The following is an 18,537-nucleotide window of genomic DNA, read 5'->3' as shown; positions in this document are numbered from 1 at the left end:
TTGAGTCTTGGTCCTTCAAATCCCTCCTCTTTATTGCAATCAGAATAAGCTCTTTGTCTCCAGATCAGTCAGTCAGTCTATCTATCTGTCTTTCACACACACACTGTGTTCTTTCTGACTCCTGGTCTGGGCTGCCCTGTGGCTAACCCCCCTCTTATTAACTAGTAGTTCAAGTCCAAAATCAGATAGCACTTTACCCTGTACTCATTGAGTATATGCCATTCCTCTGTGTTCACACGGCCTCTGTCAAAGCACTTACTGCTGTGTACTTACATGTTGAGCAACCTGTCTAGACTCTGTGTGCAGTGAGGGTGGAAATGTCATATTCAGTTACATCCCTAGTGACTAGAACTGCACCCAGAAAGTAGCAGGAGCTCAGTAAATGTTGTTACTTGGTTGCATGTGAATTGGAACACCACCATAGAAGCATGCAGTAGCTGGTGGTTGTGGAAAGGGAGGCAGGATGAGTCTTTCTCTGCCAACCCTTCTCTCTACCCTGAGGAGGTTCCTGCTCCTCCAAACTGAGAAGAACCCCTAGAGGACTAATCAGCATGAAGCATCCAGAACCACATAAGGAGAAGAGACTAGAAAGGGGAGCCACACTGGGGTTCTGTACCAAGATTCTTACTCTCACCCTAAATTTCCCTATGTGGGTGTGTGTAAGTGGGTACTCATATGCTTCTATATGGGGAGACATCAAAAAGACCTCTCGAGGTGTGACTTCTTAAAATCAGTTTTATTGTGGAAAGAGTAACATACAATAAAATGTACCCATTTTAAATACACAGTTGAATGAATTTTACATTTACAGTTTTTTCCTACAATTACATTTACAAATTTAATTTTCTCTTAAAAACGATATTTGTTGTCTTTGATAGAATGAATCGCCATTCTGACAGATGTGAGGTGATAACGTTTTGATTTGTGTTTCTGTAATAATGTGTGATGTTGAGCATTTTTTCATATTCCTGTTGGCCATCTGTATGTCTTTTTTGGAGAAATGTCTGTTTAGCTCTTCTGCCCATTTTTTGATTGGGTTGTTTGTTTTTTTGATCTTGAGTTGTGTGAGCTTGTTTACATATTTTGGATATTAACCCTTTGTCAGTCACATCATTTGCAAATATTTTCTCCCATTCCAGAGGTTGTCTTTTCATTTTGTCTGTGGTGTCTTTTGCTGTGCAAAAGCTTTTTAAGTTCCATTTGTTTATTTTTGCTTTTATTTCTTTTACCTTAGGAGATAGATTTAAAAAAAATAGTGTTTCAATTTATGTCAGACTGTTCCGTGTTCTCTTCTAGCACACTCTCCATATTCATTGCTTTACTCAGACTTCCATCTGTCTGCTCCCAAAATCCAAGGCCTTTAAATGTTATTTTAAATAGTTTACAGGCAATAGTTGTTTCTTCCTGTTTTCCATCAGTATTATGGTGTTTATGCTGCCTCAGCTCTCTCAGTGCAATTATGTTTTCATGTCTTTCTCCAGTAGACATTTCATGCAGTCTTCTCTGTACTCTGAGCTCCTGGAGAACTTGGACTGTACCAAATTCACAGTTTTGTGGTAATTTAGAGCATTTCATCACTCAGTAGAATGTTCTGTTAATCAATTTATATTAAACTGAATGTGGTTTCATGCCTTTTGATTTGTGAAAGAATATTACTCTAGGATTTCTTCAGTGTTTGGTTACTTCTGTATTGTACTTTAACTGTCTTTTGCAATAGTATTTTTTTTCCTTCTTTTTCTCTGAAGTCTACTTACGTATATAGGTAAAAATATTCATTTTGAGCAGTTACAACGTTCACACTTTTAATGGTATATTTAGCTGTTTACCTAAAGACATTCATTTGGCATACTTTAATATGAACTTGGCTATATTTATCTATAATCTAAATTATACTGTCTATCATTTACTTAATTTCTAGGGTTCAACTGCACGAATAGATTACGAAACAGCCAGTGTTTTGAGTTCTAGTAGCACGCACTCTGCTCCTCGAAGACTGACAAGTCATCTGGGAACCAAGGTAACAGAGTATAAGCCTTGTCACTAGTACTAGTACTCTTAATACTTTATTAAAACATTTGTCGTTCATCTTTTAAATTCAGCTAGAGGAGAATTCTGTTTCTATCACCACAGTCTCTTAAAGAAATGACACCACTTCTCTGCAAGTAATCTTAAGCTCCAGCCCAGCTGCTTCCCGATCACTCCCGGTGACTTTATGCCTCTGGGCCTTGCCTGCAGTGGCAAACACCACTCCTGCCCCACCGCAGAATGACTGTCAGAACCCTAGCCAGCCTTCAGAACTCTTCTTAGGCTTTATTTCTCTACAAAACATTTTATGACTTCCAGGGTCCTCTCTCCTCCCCATGCAGTCTGGCTACCTCCTTTGAATCACTACAGTTGGAGCACAGGGACTGTTTTTTATTTATCCTTTATAGCATCTAGCTCAGAGCCTGCACATAATGAGGGTTTAATAAATACTAATTTAAGTGGATGGAAAATTATTGACATTGAATGTTATCCACTGCTGATAAATGAGCTTTCTTAGGGTCTCTTAGGTGTTAGTAAATATTTTAGGACTTGAGAATAGAATGTTTGAAAAGAAAATAGTTACTTTTATTATTGTTTTAAAGCCAGAGGCTTTAATATTGTATGAACAAAGATGAAATTCTGGTATTACTCAACAATATATTTTCAGTTCAATCTAAATAATTGCATTAGTTGTTTTTACACCATATTGTACATATTCTTCATTTACTTTAATAATATAATGGCTCTTAGGAAAAGCACTACTGAAATAACTAATACTGATTTAAGAAATGAATTTTAGAGTGTCAGTGGTATTGTTAATATGAGACTTAATCCTTTTAATAACTCATAATATCTGCTGCTTGGGACCACTAGTATGCCAGTAACTGTGCTAGAAATTGTATGTTTATTCTCTATGATCTTGTCGAAAATCCTTTGAAATATTCTTGTCCTTCTTTTCAAAATGAGAATACTGGAGCAAAAAAAGAGGTTCAGACAGCTGTTGTGTAATTAAATTGGGATTCAACCCCAGAGCTGTCCAACATCAACAAGTAGCTTTTACTATAATGGAAATTTCTGATGCTCAGCAGCACTGTTGCATGAACACTGGCAACTAGAGTACCATTTCCTTTTCAAGTGATTTATGATGGTAATACTAAGACCTTACTAGATTTTTGAATGCCAGTTACCGTCCTATACATGTATTATTTCATTTAATCTTCACAAAGTAAACACTATTAGGTAAATTTCTCCATTTTGCAACTGAGGTAACTGGGCCTCAGAGAACTCCAATAACTTGGTCATGTCACGCAGCTCACTCGTAAATGGTGGCGCCAGAATTTGAAAGCCTGTTTGTCCTCAGTTCTGTACTGCCTTCCCAAAGCTTTCATATCTAAGAGTGGTGTGTGTTTGCACTTTTAGAGTAGAGTTTCTCAACCTCAGCATTACTGGCTGGACAATTCCTCATTGCACTGTAGGATATTTAGCAGCAGATATTCATCTGGTCTTTACCCACTGGATGCTTGTCGCTTTTCCTCCCAAGTTGTGACCACCAAAAATGTCTCTAAGACGTTGCCGAATGTGCCTCAGGGTGGTCAAAATAGCCCCTGATTAAGAACCACTAATTGAAAGACTTGATACACGTTTTATATGATAAGCCTCTACTTTTACGCAATAGCTCTAGCTCCTAAGTAAAGTCTTAGAACTCATTGTCAGAGAGTAATTGATGTTTACCAGCTGCTTTAAAGAGAAAGTTGAATAAGAATCCTCACTTTGTACCCCTATATGATCAGGGCATTTTTCATTTTATAACAGATTTTTACTTGTATAAGGGAGAAATCATAATTTTAACGATATTATAATTGTAATCTGGTGAGGTTTAGTGATTGCTGGAACTAGTACTTAGTAAATAATAATTGTTAAAAATGTTTCCTATTTATTGATCATGGTTGTAGATTTTAAAAAATTAAAATTTTAATATGTAAAGAATTTAGATAAACCACATTTCTAGCTGTGTGTGTGTGTGTGTGTTTTGAGAGAGGGAAAAAAAGTTGATTGTCGTTCATTATAATCAATGAATTATCACCAGCTGATCCAGACAAACAACAATTTAAGTATGCAAGAGCCTACTTTGTCTTTCAACACTATATACTACCACTACTAATATTTACTCATAAACAAATTTGTGATGATTATATGGATTTTGAAATAACGCTCATTACTTCATCCTGGAGAGGGGTTTTGATTTTGTTTTTGTTTTTTTAATGAGTTACAATAAATATCCCATTCATCACTTCATTGGTGTTGACTTTTGGATATTAAAGTCATAATTTTGTTTCTAAACTCATTTGGCCCACAGGTGGAAATGGTGTATTCATTGTTGTCAATGCTTGGTACTCATGATAAGGATGATATGTCGCGAACTTTGCTAGCTATGTCTAGCTCCCAAGACAGCTGTATATCCATGCGACAGTCTGGATGTCTTCCTCTCCTCATCCAGCTTTTACATGGCAATGACAAAGACTCTGTGTTGTTGGGAAATTCCCGGGGCAGTAAAGAGGCTCGGGCCAGGGCCAGTGCAGCACTCCACAACATCATTCACTCACAGCCTGATGACAAGAGAGGCAGGCGTGAAATCCGAGTCCTTCATCTTTTGGAACAGATACGAGCTTACTGTGAAACCTGTTGGGAGTGGCAGGAAGCCCATGAACAAGGCATGGACCAGGACAAAAATCCAAGTATGTTCCCTATAGTGCATGTTACAAAGCAAATGCTAAAGTTTCTGAAATGAAAACTTTTTTAGTTAGGATGGTGTCTTTATGAATAGGAGTGGGAAATTCATATTACCCATCTACACTGCTAACATAGTTTAAAGCTTAATTTCTGTATTTCCCTAGAAAAAATCAGCAAAGGAAAATGTTACGTGTACTACAATGCAACCAAAAAAGAGCAGAAAATCAAGACAGACATATAGAGTCATAGCATAGAAGATCCACAAAGAACTTGAGCACTTAAGTTGTCCATCTCTTTCATTTTATAGATTAAGCTCAAGAAAGTGACTTTACATAAGTTCCTTCAGCTATTAGTGTCAAGTCATAATCTTTGATATTTGCATATCACTCTACTCAGTGGTTACAGAGCTGTGTTATATCTGTTATTTGATCCTCACAACAGCCTTGTGAAGTAGGAAGGGAAGGTATTATCATCTCCATTTTACAGATGAAGAAACTGAGGCTCAGAGAGGCTAAAAGACTTGCCTGTGGCCTCATAGCTAGTAGGTGGTGGAGCCATGATCAGTGGCCAGATCTTCTGACTCTCAGCCCAGTGCTCTTCCTCCTGCACCACCCTGCTTCAGGCGATGGGGCCCCAGTTGCTGGGGGTGATCAGCCACCCAGCTCTTTGCTCAGGGAGAAACCCTTGGCCTCAGGAGCAGGGAACATGGGAGTTGGGACCCTTGGGGACCTAACTTACTTCATTCCTGTAGCAAGAACCAAAAGCAGTAAGTATATAAGGTAAGACCTTCCTTTCACCTGATAACACACACATGCACACACACACATGACAAAGGACTGTTGTCAGCATCTTGATTTTGGGGAGCAGGAGGAGGAGTGATGATGAGAGCATGATCCATAAAAATTTAGCAGATTTGTTTTAGGTTAGGTATAAAGACGAATTTAATCAAAGTTTAAAACTTTTCGAGAATAAGAGAACAGCAGATGTAGTCCTTTGTATCTATTCGTCCTAGGGATGAGGAGAACTAACAAGGTACTTTACTGGGGAAACACTGTGTTTCTGGATTGTTTTCTTTGGTACCCACAACTACATACTGACTTGCATTTTGTGCTCTTAATACCTGTTCTCAGAAAAGTTAAACAGAATAAATATTACTACTTCTGAAAAACAGACTTGCTTTTAAAATTTTTGTTTCAAGTAACAGTTTTGAAACTTTGTGCATAGTATTAAATGTGGAGGTACATTTTCTTGGACACCTTTTCTTTAAATTTTTGTTTACTATCTAGTGTCTGTGTAGATACTAGATACTTTCTCTACTAGGTTTATACTAGGTTTCTCTACTACATTTGTATACAACCATGTGCCTTTAAGCCATAGTCATGACAATAGTTTAAATAGAGATTATAAATAGAAAGTTTTATACCAAAATGTTTTTATTCTTTCATAGAGTCATAATTTTAAGTTATTATTTGAGTTATAGCATAAACTTGCATAGGACTTATTCTAACAGACCTAGTCAAAGGCTGATGAGAGCTAAACATTTTTATGGAAGCAAGAAAAACTCTTTACCTATATTTTCCTTTCCATGTTTATGGTATTCATCTATTCAGCAAATTTTTGTTGATTCACTAAACTGCTATGCATTGGGGATATATTCGTGAGCCCTAAGTATTTTTTAAGTATAACAAAGCTCGCTGCTTTAGAGGAAACAAAGCGCTACGGTTTATGTCAATTTTATTTTTCAGTGCCAGCTCCTGTTGAACATCAAATCTGTCCTGCTGTGTGTGTTCTAATGAAACTTTCATTTGATGAAGAGCATAGACATGCAATGAATGAACTTGGTAAGACAAAATATTTCTTAATGCCATGGAAGAATACTGAAGATTTTTCATCCTTGTGGTATTGGGATACAAGGCTACTAACTTCTAGTACCACCTGCTTCCCTCTTGTACCAAATGACCATATTCTGGTGTCCAGAGGAGAAAATGTCCTAAGTGACAGAAATTGCTACCCTGTTATAACCTTACTTGGATTTTTAATATCTTAGCCGAAGATTAGAAAAAATACTAAATGGGCCACTCTTGCCCCTCTTGTCAAAGTAGACCTTGGCTGACAGTTGATGGGGAAGGTAATTTGAATTGTTTTGAGACGTGGAGCTGCATGACTATTCTTGAACTCAGTCACTTCTGATGGATACCAGAAGAAATTATTACTAAGATTCTCATTTATCCTCATGGTTATCAGTACTTTACTGGCTTTTCATGATAAGCAGCGTGGTTATCTCTGAAACTGGTTAATATAGAACAGCATTACACTCTAATTTATGTTAGAAACATTCCGTTAATTTTGCAAAGATTACTCTTTTAGGTATGTGTTATCACACACTCTGAACCTATTATAACCTGCATTTGTGCACCCCATTTTTCATGTAATGGTTTTTCTTTGATTTCTAGGTTCATTTTGCACGTGTGGTCTTTATAAGTTGCATTATGCTGAGCCATCTCATGTGAACTGGATCTCTCTAGTCATGCCACAAGCAAGAACCATGCACTGAGTTCCCATCTTAGTGTAGCTGTGCCCTTGCTTTTTGTGCTGTTTGTATACGTTATGTTCCAGCTTTGTATTCCTACCACCTCATCATTGTGATTCATCATTTATCTTAAAAGTGACAAAGTCATGAGACTCTTAAACACAGAGAACCTAAACGGCAAAATTGAGTGTTGTCTCCTTCAGAGTCATCACTTTGGGAGGCTCTGTGCTTTGTGATTTCAGGCCTGCCCTCCAGCCATGCTTTTCTTCCCCCAGGCCCTAGCGGTGGGCAGCTTGATTCTCTTTCCTTCCCCCATCCCTCCCAGCCTCCTGTGGAACTGAGTATGATCTTGTGAGTTCTCCCTACCTCAATACAGTCAGCACTGGTGAAATTTTTATGTTAGGGTGTTTTTTTTTTTTTTTAACATTAGTCATAATGGGGGAAATAATGAATAAACAGGAAAACTAATCAAATTTTAAGCTCCAGCAAAGGTTTTTGGTTTGGTTTTGTTTTGTTTTTTTTTTAATAAATGTCCTGTGTTCCAATGAACTGTAGACTAGGACTGACACATTAACCATCTGAATTTCAAAGTAAAACCTAGACTCAGTATTTGTTCCTCTTCCTTCTTCAGGTAGGAAGGCTCCCCGGGGCATTTCATCACAGGAGCTAGGGCAGGGGCTTTCAGGTGAGGAGCAGGACGGGGCCTCTGGGGGTGTGACTGCTGGGGATGTAGCCACAAGGGATGACCTTCTCACTCCTAGCCTCTGCATTTGCACTGGAGCAAAAAGAAGGATCAGGGTGTGTGGATTGTGGGGAGATAGAGTAAGACAGCACAAGTGATCTGACAGTGGGGGATAAGGAGGAAAGAAGTCCGGTTAGGTAAAGAGAAGTTCCTGGGACTGTTACTTGTACATATAGAAAATTCTGTAATTATTAGGTTGATTTAAGTTTGCATCTATGACTATTACAAATTTTAGACTATAGTATCAGTGAGGTATACATTTATTAATTCTCGGCTCTGTCCCAGAAACTGCTAGGTACTAGGTACAAAAATGATTAGGACGCGGTCCTGACTTTCAAGGAACTAGTAATGTATTTGCACTAGTATTTCCCAAACTAGATCATAATGGTCACCAGAGAGGCACTTGTCAAACCTTGTAGGTTCTCTGGCCCTTGGTAATCAAACTTAGCAAAATACAATCTCCAGAGGAGGGAACCTAGTAATCACATCTGAAGTGGCCTAGGTGATTCTTATGATCAGGAATTTTTGTGAAACACCACTGTATCAAATGTTGATGTTGAGCCCCTAATACCTATTTTAGAATGAGACATTTCATGTTAATGAAATGTAAAAGAACCCAGTAAAAGAAGAATAATATACTTCTAAAAAATTAAGTGTCATCTTTCTGTATCTTTTTTGATGTTTAAATTAAGGATCCTGTTAAATGTCCCCTGAAGCCATTGATCCTGTACTATCTATAAAGTTATGAGATACTATCTGGGGTAATATTTGGTTCATCTGGACCACTATTTTCTAACACAGACACTAAGAAAAATGTGCAAGCATATGCTCATCACCTCTGCATTACCTTGAAACATCCTAATTTTCCTAAGGGCAACCTGTTTGTCATTCTGTCAATCATGAATTCACATCATATTTTTGTGAATCCATTTATAGTTTTAACATGTGGATTCTTTGCCTTAAAATTCACTGGAAGTTTTCTTTTTATTTGCCTGAAATCATTAAGGGCTCTCTCTTTTATATGATAACCTAAATTTTATTGTTCTTTTTTCATTAGCCACGTTCTTCGTGGTTTTGTTGGCATGGACTATATCCTTCTTTAATCTTTGTTTTCATAATCAAGTCCTAAGATTTTTGTTTTTTCCACACAAAAGTACTCAAGTGCCTTCTTGGGATTTTCCTCAGATCATTTCACCTTTCTTTAAAAAGTACCACAGATACTGCTTTTCCAGACAGGATTTTATGTAGGCACAAAGCATGGTATGTTTTGTTTTGGCTTTGATCTTCTGCTTTATAATCCTCAATTTTGGTGATCTCATCAGTACACTTGGCCAGTGCCTTCAGGCTCTCAGGTCGATTTCCTGGATCAAAACTCTCAGTTCTTTTATTGGTTCCTTCGTCTTTACCCAGGCATTACATAGTAGAATGTTTTGAAGCTCTGTGCTGGGCTTTCTTCCCTCTCTCCCTCGGCAGTATCCTCTACTCCATGGCTTTATTTACAGTGTTTTTCAAATTTACATCTTAATCTAAGTTCTTTCTCCTGAGATTTAGACATATTATCAGACTATTCATCTAACATCTTCACTGAGATGATTTTTCAGACATTTCTCACTCAGCTGACACAAACTGAGTTTACTGTCTGCTCCATCCCCAAATCTGTCTCTTCCAGGGTTCCTTTTCTCAGAAAATGGCATTCCAGGCAACCCAGTGGATGCAGCCAGAATCTTAGAAGATATCCATGACTCTGTCCTTATCCCCTATATCTCGTAACTGCTTCAATTCCCGTTCTTAAATACATCTCAAATCACTGCTCTTCTTTGCATCTCCAGCCCAAGCAAGCCTGTGTCATCTCTCCTGCTCTGCAGTGCCTTGTCTTAACTTGTCTCCTCACTTCCAATCATAATCCATTTTGCAGCCTGTAACCATGGAAACTGTTTAGAACATGTATCTAATTACTCCCTCCCCTGCCTCAAATCCTTAGTGTGGCACATAAAGTCTTGCATGATCTGGCCACATCTTGTGATCCGCTCCTTGTTGCTGTATATTTCAGGGCCAGTAGCCCTTGTGCATGCTGTTTTAGCTCCTAAAATGCGTCTTTATTGTCCCTGCCCCACCCTTTTAAGATATTCATTCATCCTTGAGGTCTCAGGTTAAACATTATTTCCTCAGCCATTTTCGTGATCCTCCCAGTCTTGGTTAAGTTCACCTGTTAACTTGCCCTGTGCTTCTACACAATCCATTACACTTAATTAGTTGTTCAGTGGCTATCTTTGCTCTAATCTGTAAGTTCCACAAAGATAATGACCATATTTTGTTCATTAGCTGTTTATTTTTCTGTCATCATGGGTGGATGGAGGAACATCTTCCTAAATATGGTTTGGATTTTCCCTAAGCAAATTAATTTTTCCTTAGCTACAGTCACACTCATCTGTCATTACTGCTAGTCATAAAGATTTATACAAATGTTCTAACAGTTAAATCCCCTGGCCTGGAATTCTTAACCCAAGATAGAACTTGGTCTCTTACGCAAACTTGCTAATCCCTCTACATACTGGCCCTTCTGGATCATTTACAAAAATATTAAATGTACAAGTCTTCTTTTAGATTAATGACCTGACTGTTTAGACTTATAAAATCCAAGAATTGCCTGTTTCTATTCATCTTCTTTTTTTCTAAGCTGCTTCTCTGTGACAAAAAAAATCCCCAGTCCCATGATGATTAATATTGATGATGAATAATATTTTGAACAGCCTCCATGTGCATTTTTATTTTTCCCTTTTATTCACTCCCTTATCATCTTGCTTCACCTTTTGTTTTTGTTTTCTTTTCTTTTTGTTTTTACTACCCCTTCCTTTATGTCTTTCCCTTTGCTTTCCCTTCATTTTCCTCCTTGCTGTCCTGATGTTGACCGCTGTGGGCATTGTTGAGTATACCCCGTGGTGGGAATCAAGGGGAAAGAAAATACTAAATCCTAGTGTTGGTATTTGGCACTTTGTGAGTATCACAGAAAAGTAAGAAAAAAATTTTTTTAAACATAAAAGGTGGTTTTATAGAGCTTAGTAATAAGTTGAATAGGTAATTCTTTTTCACAAAAAAGTAAGCTTTGCTTCATGGACAGTTTGACTTAGAAGTTTTAGTATTCCTAAGGATACTAAAAATTATTTGGGAGATAAAGTAATTAGGCCAACAGTGTGTAATAATGAAGAGTGTTTATAAAGTCCTAATAATAAAAATAAGTTACTGCTTACATTTAGGAAGACTTAGTGTTAGAAAATAGCCTTCATCATTGACAAGATACAGTGTATGTGCAGTAAATAGAGTATAATGCTCATTTCACTCAGTAAGACAAGGGGCTGGAGGGTGGAGAAACTGGCAGAAAATGGAATAGTTGTCACTTGCACTTTATAAATATATTACACAAAAGTCCTTTATAACATTTTTTGTAGCTTGTTATTCTGAAGACAAATTTAAGCCATATATGTTCATTCTTCGAGTTTTTTTCCTAATAATTAATTTATAAACTTGGTACCAATTTGTTTTATTTTAGATTATTGTCTTTTTCCTCTTGCCCTTTTTAAATTAGGGGGACTACAGGCCATTGCAGAATTATTGCAAGTGGACTGTGAAATGTATGGGCTTACTAATGACCACTACAGTATTACTTTAAGACGGTATGCAGGAATGGCTTTGACAAACTTGACCTTTGGAGATGTAGCCAACAAGGTATGTTTTATAAGATCAGTTTCTTATGATATCTCTGGTATGAGTTATTTTACTTTCATACAAACTACTTTTCATTCTCTTTCTGTCACTCGCCTTGTTGAACACTGACTAATAAAAACCTATCATGCGCCACTATGTATCCTTATTCATTTAGTTGTCTTATACCTAAACAAAGGCAAAAGATGGAGCAGAGTACTGGATTTATGTAATCACACTTAAAATGCTATTCCCAGGAATGATAGCAGAAGTCTGGAAATCTTGATGACTGACACAAAAGTCCACAAGCTTACACACATATTGGTACCATCCAAATAAAAGACTTTAAAACCCTTTGCTTATCAATTCTTACCACTTACTCACTTTATTTTTCCATTTTGCCAGGGGAAGAACAGATAGCAAAGGATTAGGAGGGTATTTACCTTTCATTTATGTAATCTGTTTCTAGTTCTTTTATGGGTAAAATATTAGTTAGGATTAAGATGAGACAATTAAAACCGGATTTGAAGGGTACTAGTCAAAAGTAAAGCACAGCTTCAGTTTGCCTTGTTGTTGACCCTCTGTCCCGTGTCTGATTTTACAGGCTACGCTATGCTCTATGAAAGGCTGCATGAGAGCACTTGTGGCCCAACTAAAATCTGAAAGTGAGGACTTACAGCAGGTACTACTTAGAATGCCACATTTTTTTTTTGACATTAGTGCATTAATATTCCGCGTAGATTAAATTAAGCAGTGGCTCAGTATTTGGCAGCTCATGTTTAAACTGTGGTTATGTTAACACCAAAAGAGAGGAAAATAATTATATTGTAGGAATTCCTTTTGGCACCTTACTAGCATTTAGGAAGAATTTCTTATTTGAAAGATTCCTACTCTTTACCATTAAGAATAAGAAAGCAACTAGTATAAATAATTTTATATACAAATTATTCTAAAATTGATTTATTTGCAGGTTATTGCAAGTGTTTTGAGGAATTTGTCTTGGAGAGCAGATGTAAATAGTAAAAAGACATTGCGTGAAGTTGGAAGTGTGAAAGCATTGATGGAATGTGCTTTGGAAGTGAAAAAGGTACCTTTGAAAACATTAAGTCTTGCAGTATGGATTTCATCCTTGGATACTTTTTTGCTGGTCTCTCCCACCCCTGAGACTCACTAATTTCTGACCTGCTTATCTCACCAATCCCCCTAGTCTCAGACACCTCCAAATTTGTAAAATATTAAGATGGAAAAGATTGTACAAGGTGGCCTAGTGTAAGTAAGTTTTTCAGACTCAGCACTGTTGGCATCTTGGACAAGGTAATTCTTTGTTTGGGGGGACTGATCTGTGCCTTGGATGTTGGTCTTTTGCCTGCGAGATGACAGCACACCCTCCCCTCAGTCATGACAATCAGAAATGTCTCCAGATATTACCAACTGTCCCTTGTAAGGGAAGAACAGAATCACTCCTACTTGAGAGTCACTGGTGTAAGTGTTAACATCTGTGCTGTCCAAATCTCAATCCCACAAAGTCCTCAGATTTTGATAGTAACCTTATCAAGAGGTAATCAAACCTAAAGGTGAGGAATCCCTCACATAATAATTTGTTTACAAAAGGAAACTATCTCCAGGTGGGATATCTTCTTCAGAAGCTAAGCTAAGTTTTCTTTTTAAAATTGAAATTTGAGAAGGACTAAGCAAGTCTTTTTAGCTAATCTGGGCTTCCTTTCACCCAGCCAGTCCCCTTGGATTCACAGCCTACATTTTTCTCTTCAAAATTTCCTTTCCAGAGAAGGCAGAGTTGGGGGGGGGGTTGGTTTATGTATTTTTTTCTAAATTACATTGTTTACACTTAGAAAACCTAAGATCAGCTGAAAAATTATTAGAAATATTTCTTATTAGAAATAAGAGTATTCAACTAAATAACTGGTTATAAAGATAATATTCAGAAGTGGTCAAAAGGTATAAAATTCCAGTATAAGATAAATAAATACTAGGGATATAATACACAGTGTGATAAACATAATTAACACTGCTTTATTATTATATATGAAAGTTGTTAAGAGAGTAAATCCTAGGAGTTTCTCATCACAAGGAAAAAATATTTTTTTCTATTTCTTTAGTTTCGTGTGTATATGAAATGATAGATGTTCACTAAACTTATTGTGATAATCATTTCATGGTGTAAGTCAAATCACTATGCTGTACACCGTAAAACTTACACAATGTTATATGTCAACTGCATCTCAAAACTGGAAAAAGAAAGGTAATATTCAAATATACTTAGGGTCTGCATAAAGGTACCTTTAAAACACTACCAAATCAGCAGAACACTTGTACTGACACTGCAGAAAAGAATGACCAGTGGAGTACTATTTGGCCATAAAAAAGAATGAACTACTGGCCCATGCAGTAATCTGTAATGACAGAACACAGATCATTAGTGTGGGGTTAGGGGTGGATTACAAGGGGGTACAAGGAACTTTGTGGGGATGATATAAATGTTAGATTGAGTGATGGTTTCTTGGATATACACATACATCAAAGTGATCAGATTGCATGCTTGAAATATGTGCAGTTTATGGTTCTCTAACTATACCTTAACAAAATTATACCAAAAAATTAGTGCCATGCACACTTTTAAGATTCCTCTCTAATCAACCCTGTGTATTTTCAGAAAGATTTAATTTATTTGTATGTATTATGGGAACTTGTACTACTGCTGAATAGTTCAATACTATCTCTCAAGGACTTCAGAGATCTACATACAAACTAAATGCTACAAACCAAGAAAGTTAAATTAAAAGACACATAAAAGAAGACTGTAATAAGAGGAAAGACATACCCTTTTCTTGTAAAGGAAGAGTAGTAGTTTAAAGATCATTTCTCCCTAAATTCATCTATAAATTTTTAAGGCAAGCCCAATCTTGGAAAAACTAGCCCATCAGAAATTTATAATACCCATTTCTGGTTTGGGCCTGCTTCTGGTTAGCATTATTAGAATTTATTTTTCCCTTTTTCTACATTCAGTGCAACAGGCATTATGAACATTCTCTTTCTCTTTTTAATTCATCATCTCTTCCTTCTCAGCTTCATTTACTGCTGATGATTGAGAGAATCAGAACTACCTTCTATGTTCCCCGTGTACTGCATCATTTTACCATCATTCACTGGCTCTGTCTTCTGCACAGCAGAACCGTTCCTTCACCTGCACTCTGCCCTTAAGTGTTGCTGTTTACTCGGAGTTGTTAGTCCCTTACTTTTGTCTTCTATATCTTCTCTCCTGGATGTAGAGGAGGAGGCTTTTTATGTTTCAGCTTATCTATAAAAACCTGATATTTTGAAAATAAAAAAAAAAAAGTCCTCTGTTGCTTTTTTAACTTCTGCTGTATTTCTCTTTTTCTTGTAACAACCAAAACCCTGAGCAGGTAGTCACTTGCTGCATTTTTTAACTGGCCATACCTTTTTTGGGCCCTTCTACTTTGCTTGTAACAAAATCCATCTTCATAGATTAACTAGTATTTTTTCTTTTCTACCTACATCTATATTTGATATTTTTTGATCATGTACCTTATTGAATTTCTTCCCTTTGTTTTTACTACCTGTACTTCTCCAACTTGTAATCGTTTCTTCTCTAACTGTAAAGCTGCTTTGAAACAAAGCCCTTGGCGCTCTATATGTAGTCTCAGAGCAACTTGTTTTCCTGCTTTCAACCCTCACCTCTAGGTCAGTTGTCAGTTTAGCTCACCCCTCTAAACTCTTGCCATTTTTTCTGTTCTCAGGACACTCTGTCCCACCTTTACCTCAGTCAGAATGTGATTAAAGTTGATTGATGAAAGCATTTCTTCCCTGACTCCTGATAAATAGTACCTAAACCTGCTCCCACATTGTTTTTTTCATTTGATTTCCTGATGAAGATATTCCAGTGGCTATCTCCTTTTGGGTTAGGCCCAAAATGTGTGCCATGACATTCAGGGCCTTCTTTTACCTCTCTGACCTTACTTCTCACAGTGCCCCAGCATGGACTTTGATCTCCTCTGTGTCTTCTCTTTGTTCTTTGGGCCTCCCTTGCTTATTCCCAGTTCCATGCCTTTCCTCATTCTGCTTCCCCTGCCTTCTATCTTAGTGTACAGGTCTTTTATACAGAGCTGCTCTCCTCCGTGAAATATTTTATTTATTTGATTAAATTTGGGCAGCAATAAGCTTTCCTTTAGAGTCTTTGCTTCATGTACGGTTTTGCATCCTTTTTTCCTCCACAGTAAATAAGCACTTTCAAAGCAAGTATAAGTTTGCTATGTTTGTATCCTCTGGAGTGCCTCAAATTGTGATAGGCACAGAGCAGATTTGTAATGAATGTTGGTTTGTTCCTTGATCGATTTGTAGTAAGAAGAAAGACTGACATCAGGATTATGGCAAGTTTTGACCAGATATCCTTAACTGTGTACTCAGAGTGCTTCTATGGCAATTATAATTTGACATTTTACTATGATACTGTATACCAGGGAGTTCTGGTTTTTGTAATTACTTTGTTTCTGTTGGAGCTTTAAAAAGTTGAAGTTTTTCCATTATACTTTCTTTTTAATAAGTTATATTGTTACTTTTGAATCAACCACATATAAATATGGTTTTATACAAACAGAATATTATACATACTTCTCCGCACCTGCTCTTTTCATTTAATAATACATCTCAGATGTCTTTCCATATCAGCATATAGAGGGTTTTTTCTTAGTGTGTTTTCCCCTGAAAAATGTTATCTTTTCAGAATACGCATCAGTTCTGTTTCATATTTTAATATAAGCTCTTGTAAGATATGTGTACACTTTCTAAACACTTAGAGTACGGTTAATAAAGGTCATTAGTTTAATACTGCATTCTGCTTTTTTCATGGGGATATCACTGACTTAAGTTCCATTTGGTATTTTATGAAGTTTTTCAAAATGAAGAGTTTCTAATACTTTACCGGTGAGGGATGGGCAGCAAGGGAGATTTTAAAAAATAATAATAAGATAACTTACTCAAGAGAAGTATGTAAACAGAGAAGTTATAAGAGGGAAATTCCAACTCTAATTAGATGACACATATTCTACTTCTTAATAGGAATCAACCCTCAAAAGCGTATTGAGTGCCTTATGGAATTTGTCAGCACATTGCACTGAGAATAAAGCTGATATATGTGCCGTAGATGGCGCACTTGCATTTTTGGTTGGCACTCTCACTTACCGGAGCCAGACAAATACCTTAGCCATTATTGAAAGTGGAGGTGGGATATTACGGAATGTGTCCAGCTTGATAGCTACAAATGAAGACCACAGGTAAATACAGAGTTTTGTATTACTTTTAAATGAATTTGTAAAATTCATGCCCTCAGAGAGACTCACTATAAGCAGTGTTTTGTGTAATTATTCAAGTTCTAAGTCAAATTACATTTATTACAGTGAAAAATGTAACTATTCTAATTTATTAATTAATATATTCTAATGAAAGTTCAAGGTATTGTAAAGATGTCTAAAAATAAACAGATGGTACTCGAAAGGTATAACCCATGTGTAGAGGGGGAAAAAAAGTCATAAATATTACAGAGAACAAAATCCCTTCCTGTATGTTAGTATGGCTTAAAGGAATATAAGGCTTATAAAAAACAAAAACCTATGGGTATGATCCAGAGAGTACATGGTTCACATTTTTCTAGTGACCTCATAGCATCAGTAATTCATCCAATCTTGCAGAGCTGTGACATCTGAGAGAGCACCTCAGATGCAGGGCACATGTTTTTCAGAACTTGGGCTCTGTATTATCGCAACAAAAATATGGGGGCCTTTCACAGCATTTAAAAAAATTTTATCCTGTATTGTTCCTCTCTCATTTTCAAAAAGACCATGAGGTAATTTTAGTAAAAGGGCTTGTAAGAATGCAAACACCTTTTCTTTAAATTTTTGATGCACAAACTACAAGCCTTATACCCCTTTCAGCTACTCAGAGAAGACTTCTTAAACTCAGTAAGCACGCAGGTGTCTTCTGGTGCTGAGAAAGCCACCATGTTAAAGTTCATTGCACTCTTGCCAATCAGTTTTAAAGCCCACCAGGGCTGAATCTGCTGTCGTTACACTTCAGTTTACCATGCACTAAACAAGCCATAACTCTTTCAGACCCTAACATTCATTATGCTGATTCTTAACTCTTGTTTTTAGGGTTACCTTCAAATGTTTTGAAAACTTTTTTTCACTTTATTTTTTTTCACTTTTTTTTTATTGAGCTATAGCCATTTTACAATGTTGTGTCAAATTCCAGTGTAGAGCACAATTTTTCACTTATACATGAATATACATACATCTATTGTCAAGGGACAGGCTGGGATTTCAAAATGTAGAATAGAAAAACAAGATTGTACTGTGTAGCACAGGGAAAAATATACAGGATCTTGTGGTGGCTCACAGCACTTTATTTTTTAAAATAACAACTACACACACAATTTGCCAGAGAACAGTTGTAAGGGGGAATGGCAGCATTACAAAAATCAAGTCAGAGACAGAGAGATTATCTGAAAAGTCAATTTGCTGACGTCGCAGCTGACAGTCCTTCCCGACTATGTAAAGATCTATTGATTGATTCTTCTGTCTGCCTCTTCTAAGAGGTCTCAATTTAATCTATGGATGGGTGTCATGTTCCCATTCATAGATTAAATTACCACAGAGTCCCTGTTCAGCATAAAATTTCATAATATATGTATAGTCTTTAAACTGAGATAATCTGTCACTGTGTAAATAAAGTAAATATATCTGCTCAAGAAAAAATTTTAAAAGCTCTTTGGTCAGAA

General features: G+C 36.7%; 1 protein-coding gene across 10 annotated transcripts in view; it reads left to right on the top strand.

The window, feature by feature from the left end:
• Nucleotides 1-18,537, top strand: part of APC (APC regulator of WNT signaling pathway) — a 125,853-nt gene that overhangs the window by 94,809 nt on the left and 12,507 nt on the right. For 4 of the 10 annotated variants that reach the window (XM_010971495.3, XM_074360461.1, XM_045507860.2 and 1 more), the window contains 8 exons: nucleotides 1,919-2,017; nucleotides 4,382-4,760; nucleotides 6,501-6,596; nucleotides 7,917-7,970; nucleotides 11,611-11,750; nucleotides 12,331-12,408; nucleotides 12,697-12,813; nucleotides 16,821-17,035. In XM_010971495.3, coding sequence (XP_010969797.2) covers nucleotides 1,919-2,017; nucleotides 4,382-4,760; nucleotides 6,501-6,596; nucleotides 7,917-7,970; nucleotides 11,611-11,750; nucleotides 12,331-12,408; nucleotides 12,697-12,813; nucleotides 16,821-17,035 — 1,178 coding nt within the window. The remainder of the gene's footprint in view (nucleotides 1-1,918; nucleotides 2,018-4,381; nucleotides 4,761-6,500; nucleotides 6,597-7,916; nucleotides 7,971-11,610; nucleotides 11,751-12,330; nucleotides 12,409-12,696; nucleotides 12,814-16,820; nucleotides 17,036-18,537) is intronic. The other 6 variants (XM_074360463.1, XM_045507862.2, XM_074360464.1 and 3 more) reach the window with 3 other exon arrangements.

This window comes from Camelus bactrianus, chromosome 3 (genome assembly GCF_048773025.1).
Source record: "Camelus bactrianus isolate YW-2024 breed Bactrian camel chromosome 3, ASM4877302v1, whole genome shotgun sequence".
Classification (NCBI taxonomy): domain Eukaryota; kingdom Metazoa; phylum Chordata; class Mammalia; order Artiodactyla; family Camelidae; genus Camelus; species Camelus bactrianus.
The sequence above is the reverse complement of the archived record's forward strand: the minus strand, read 5'-3'. Positions and strand labels throughout refer to the sequence as shown.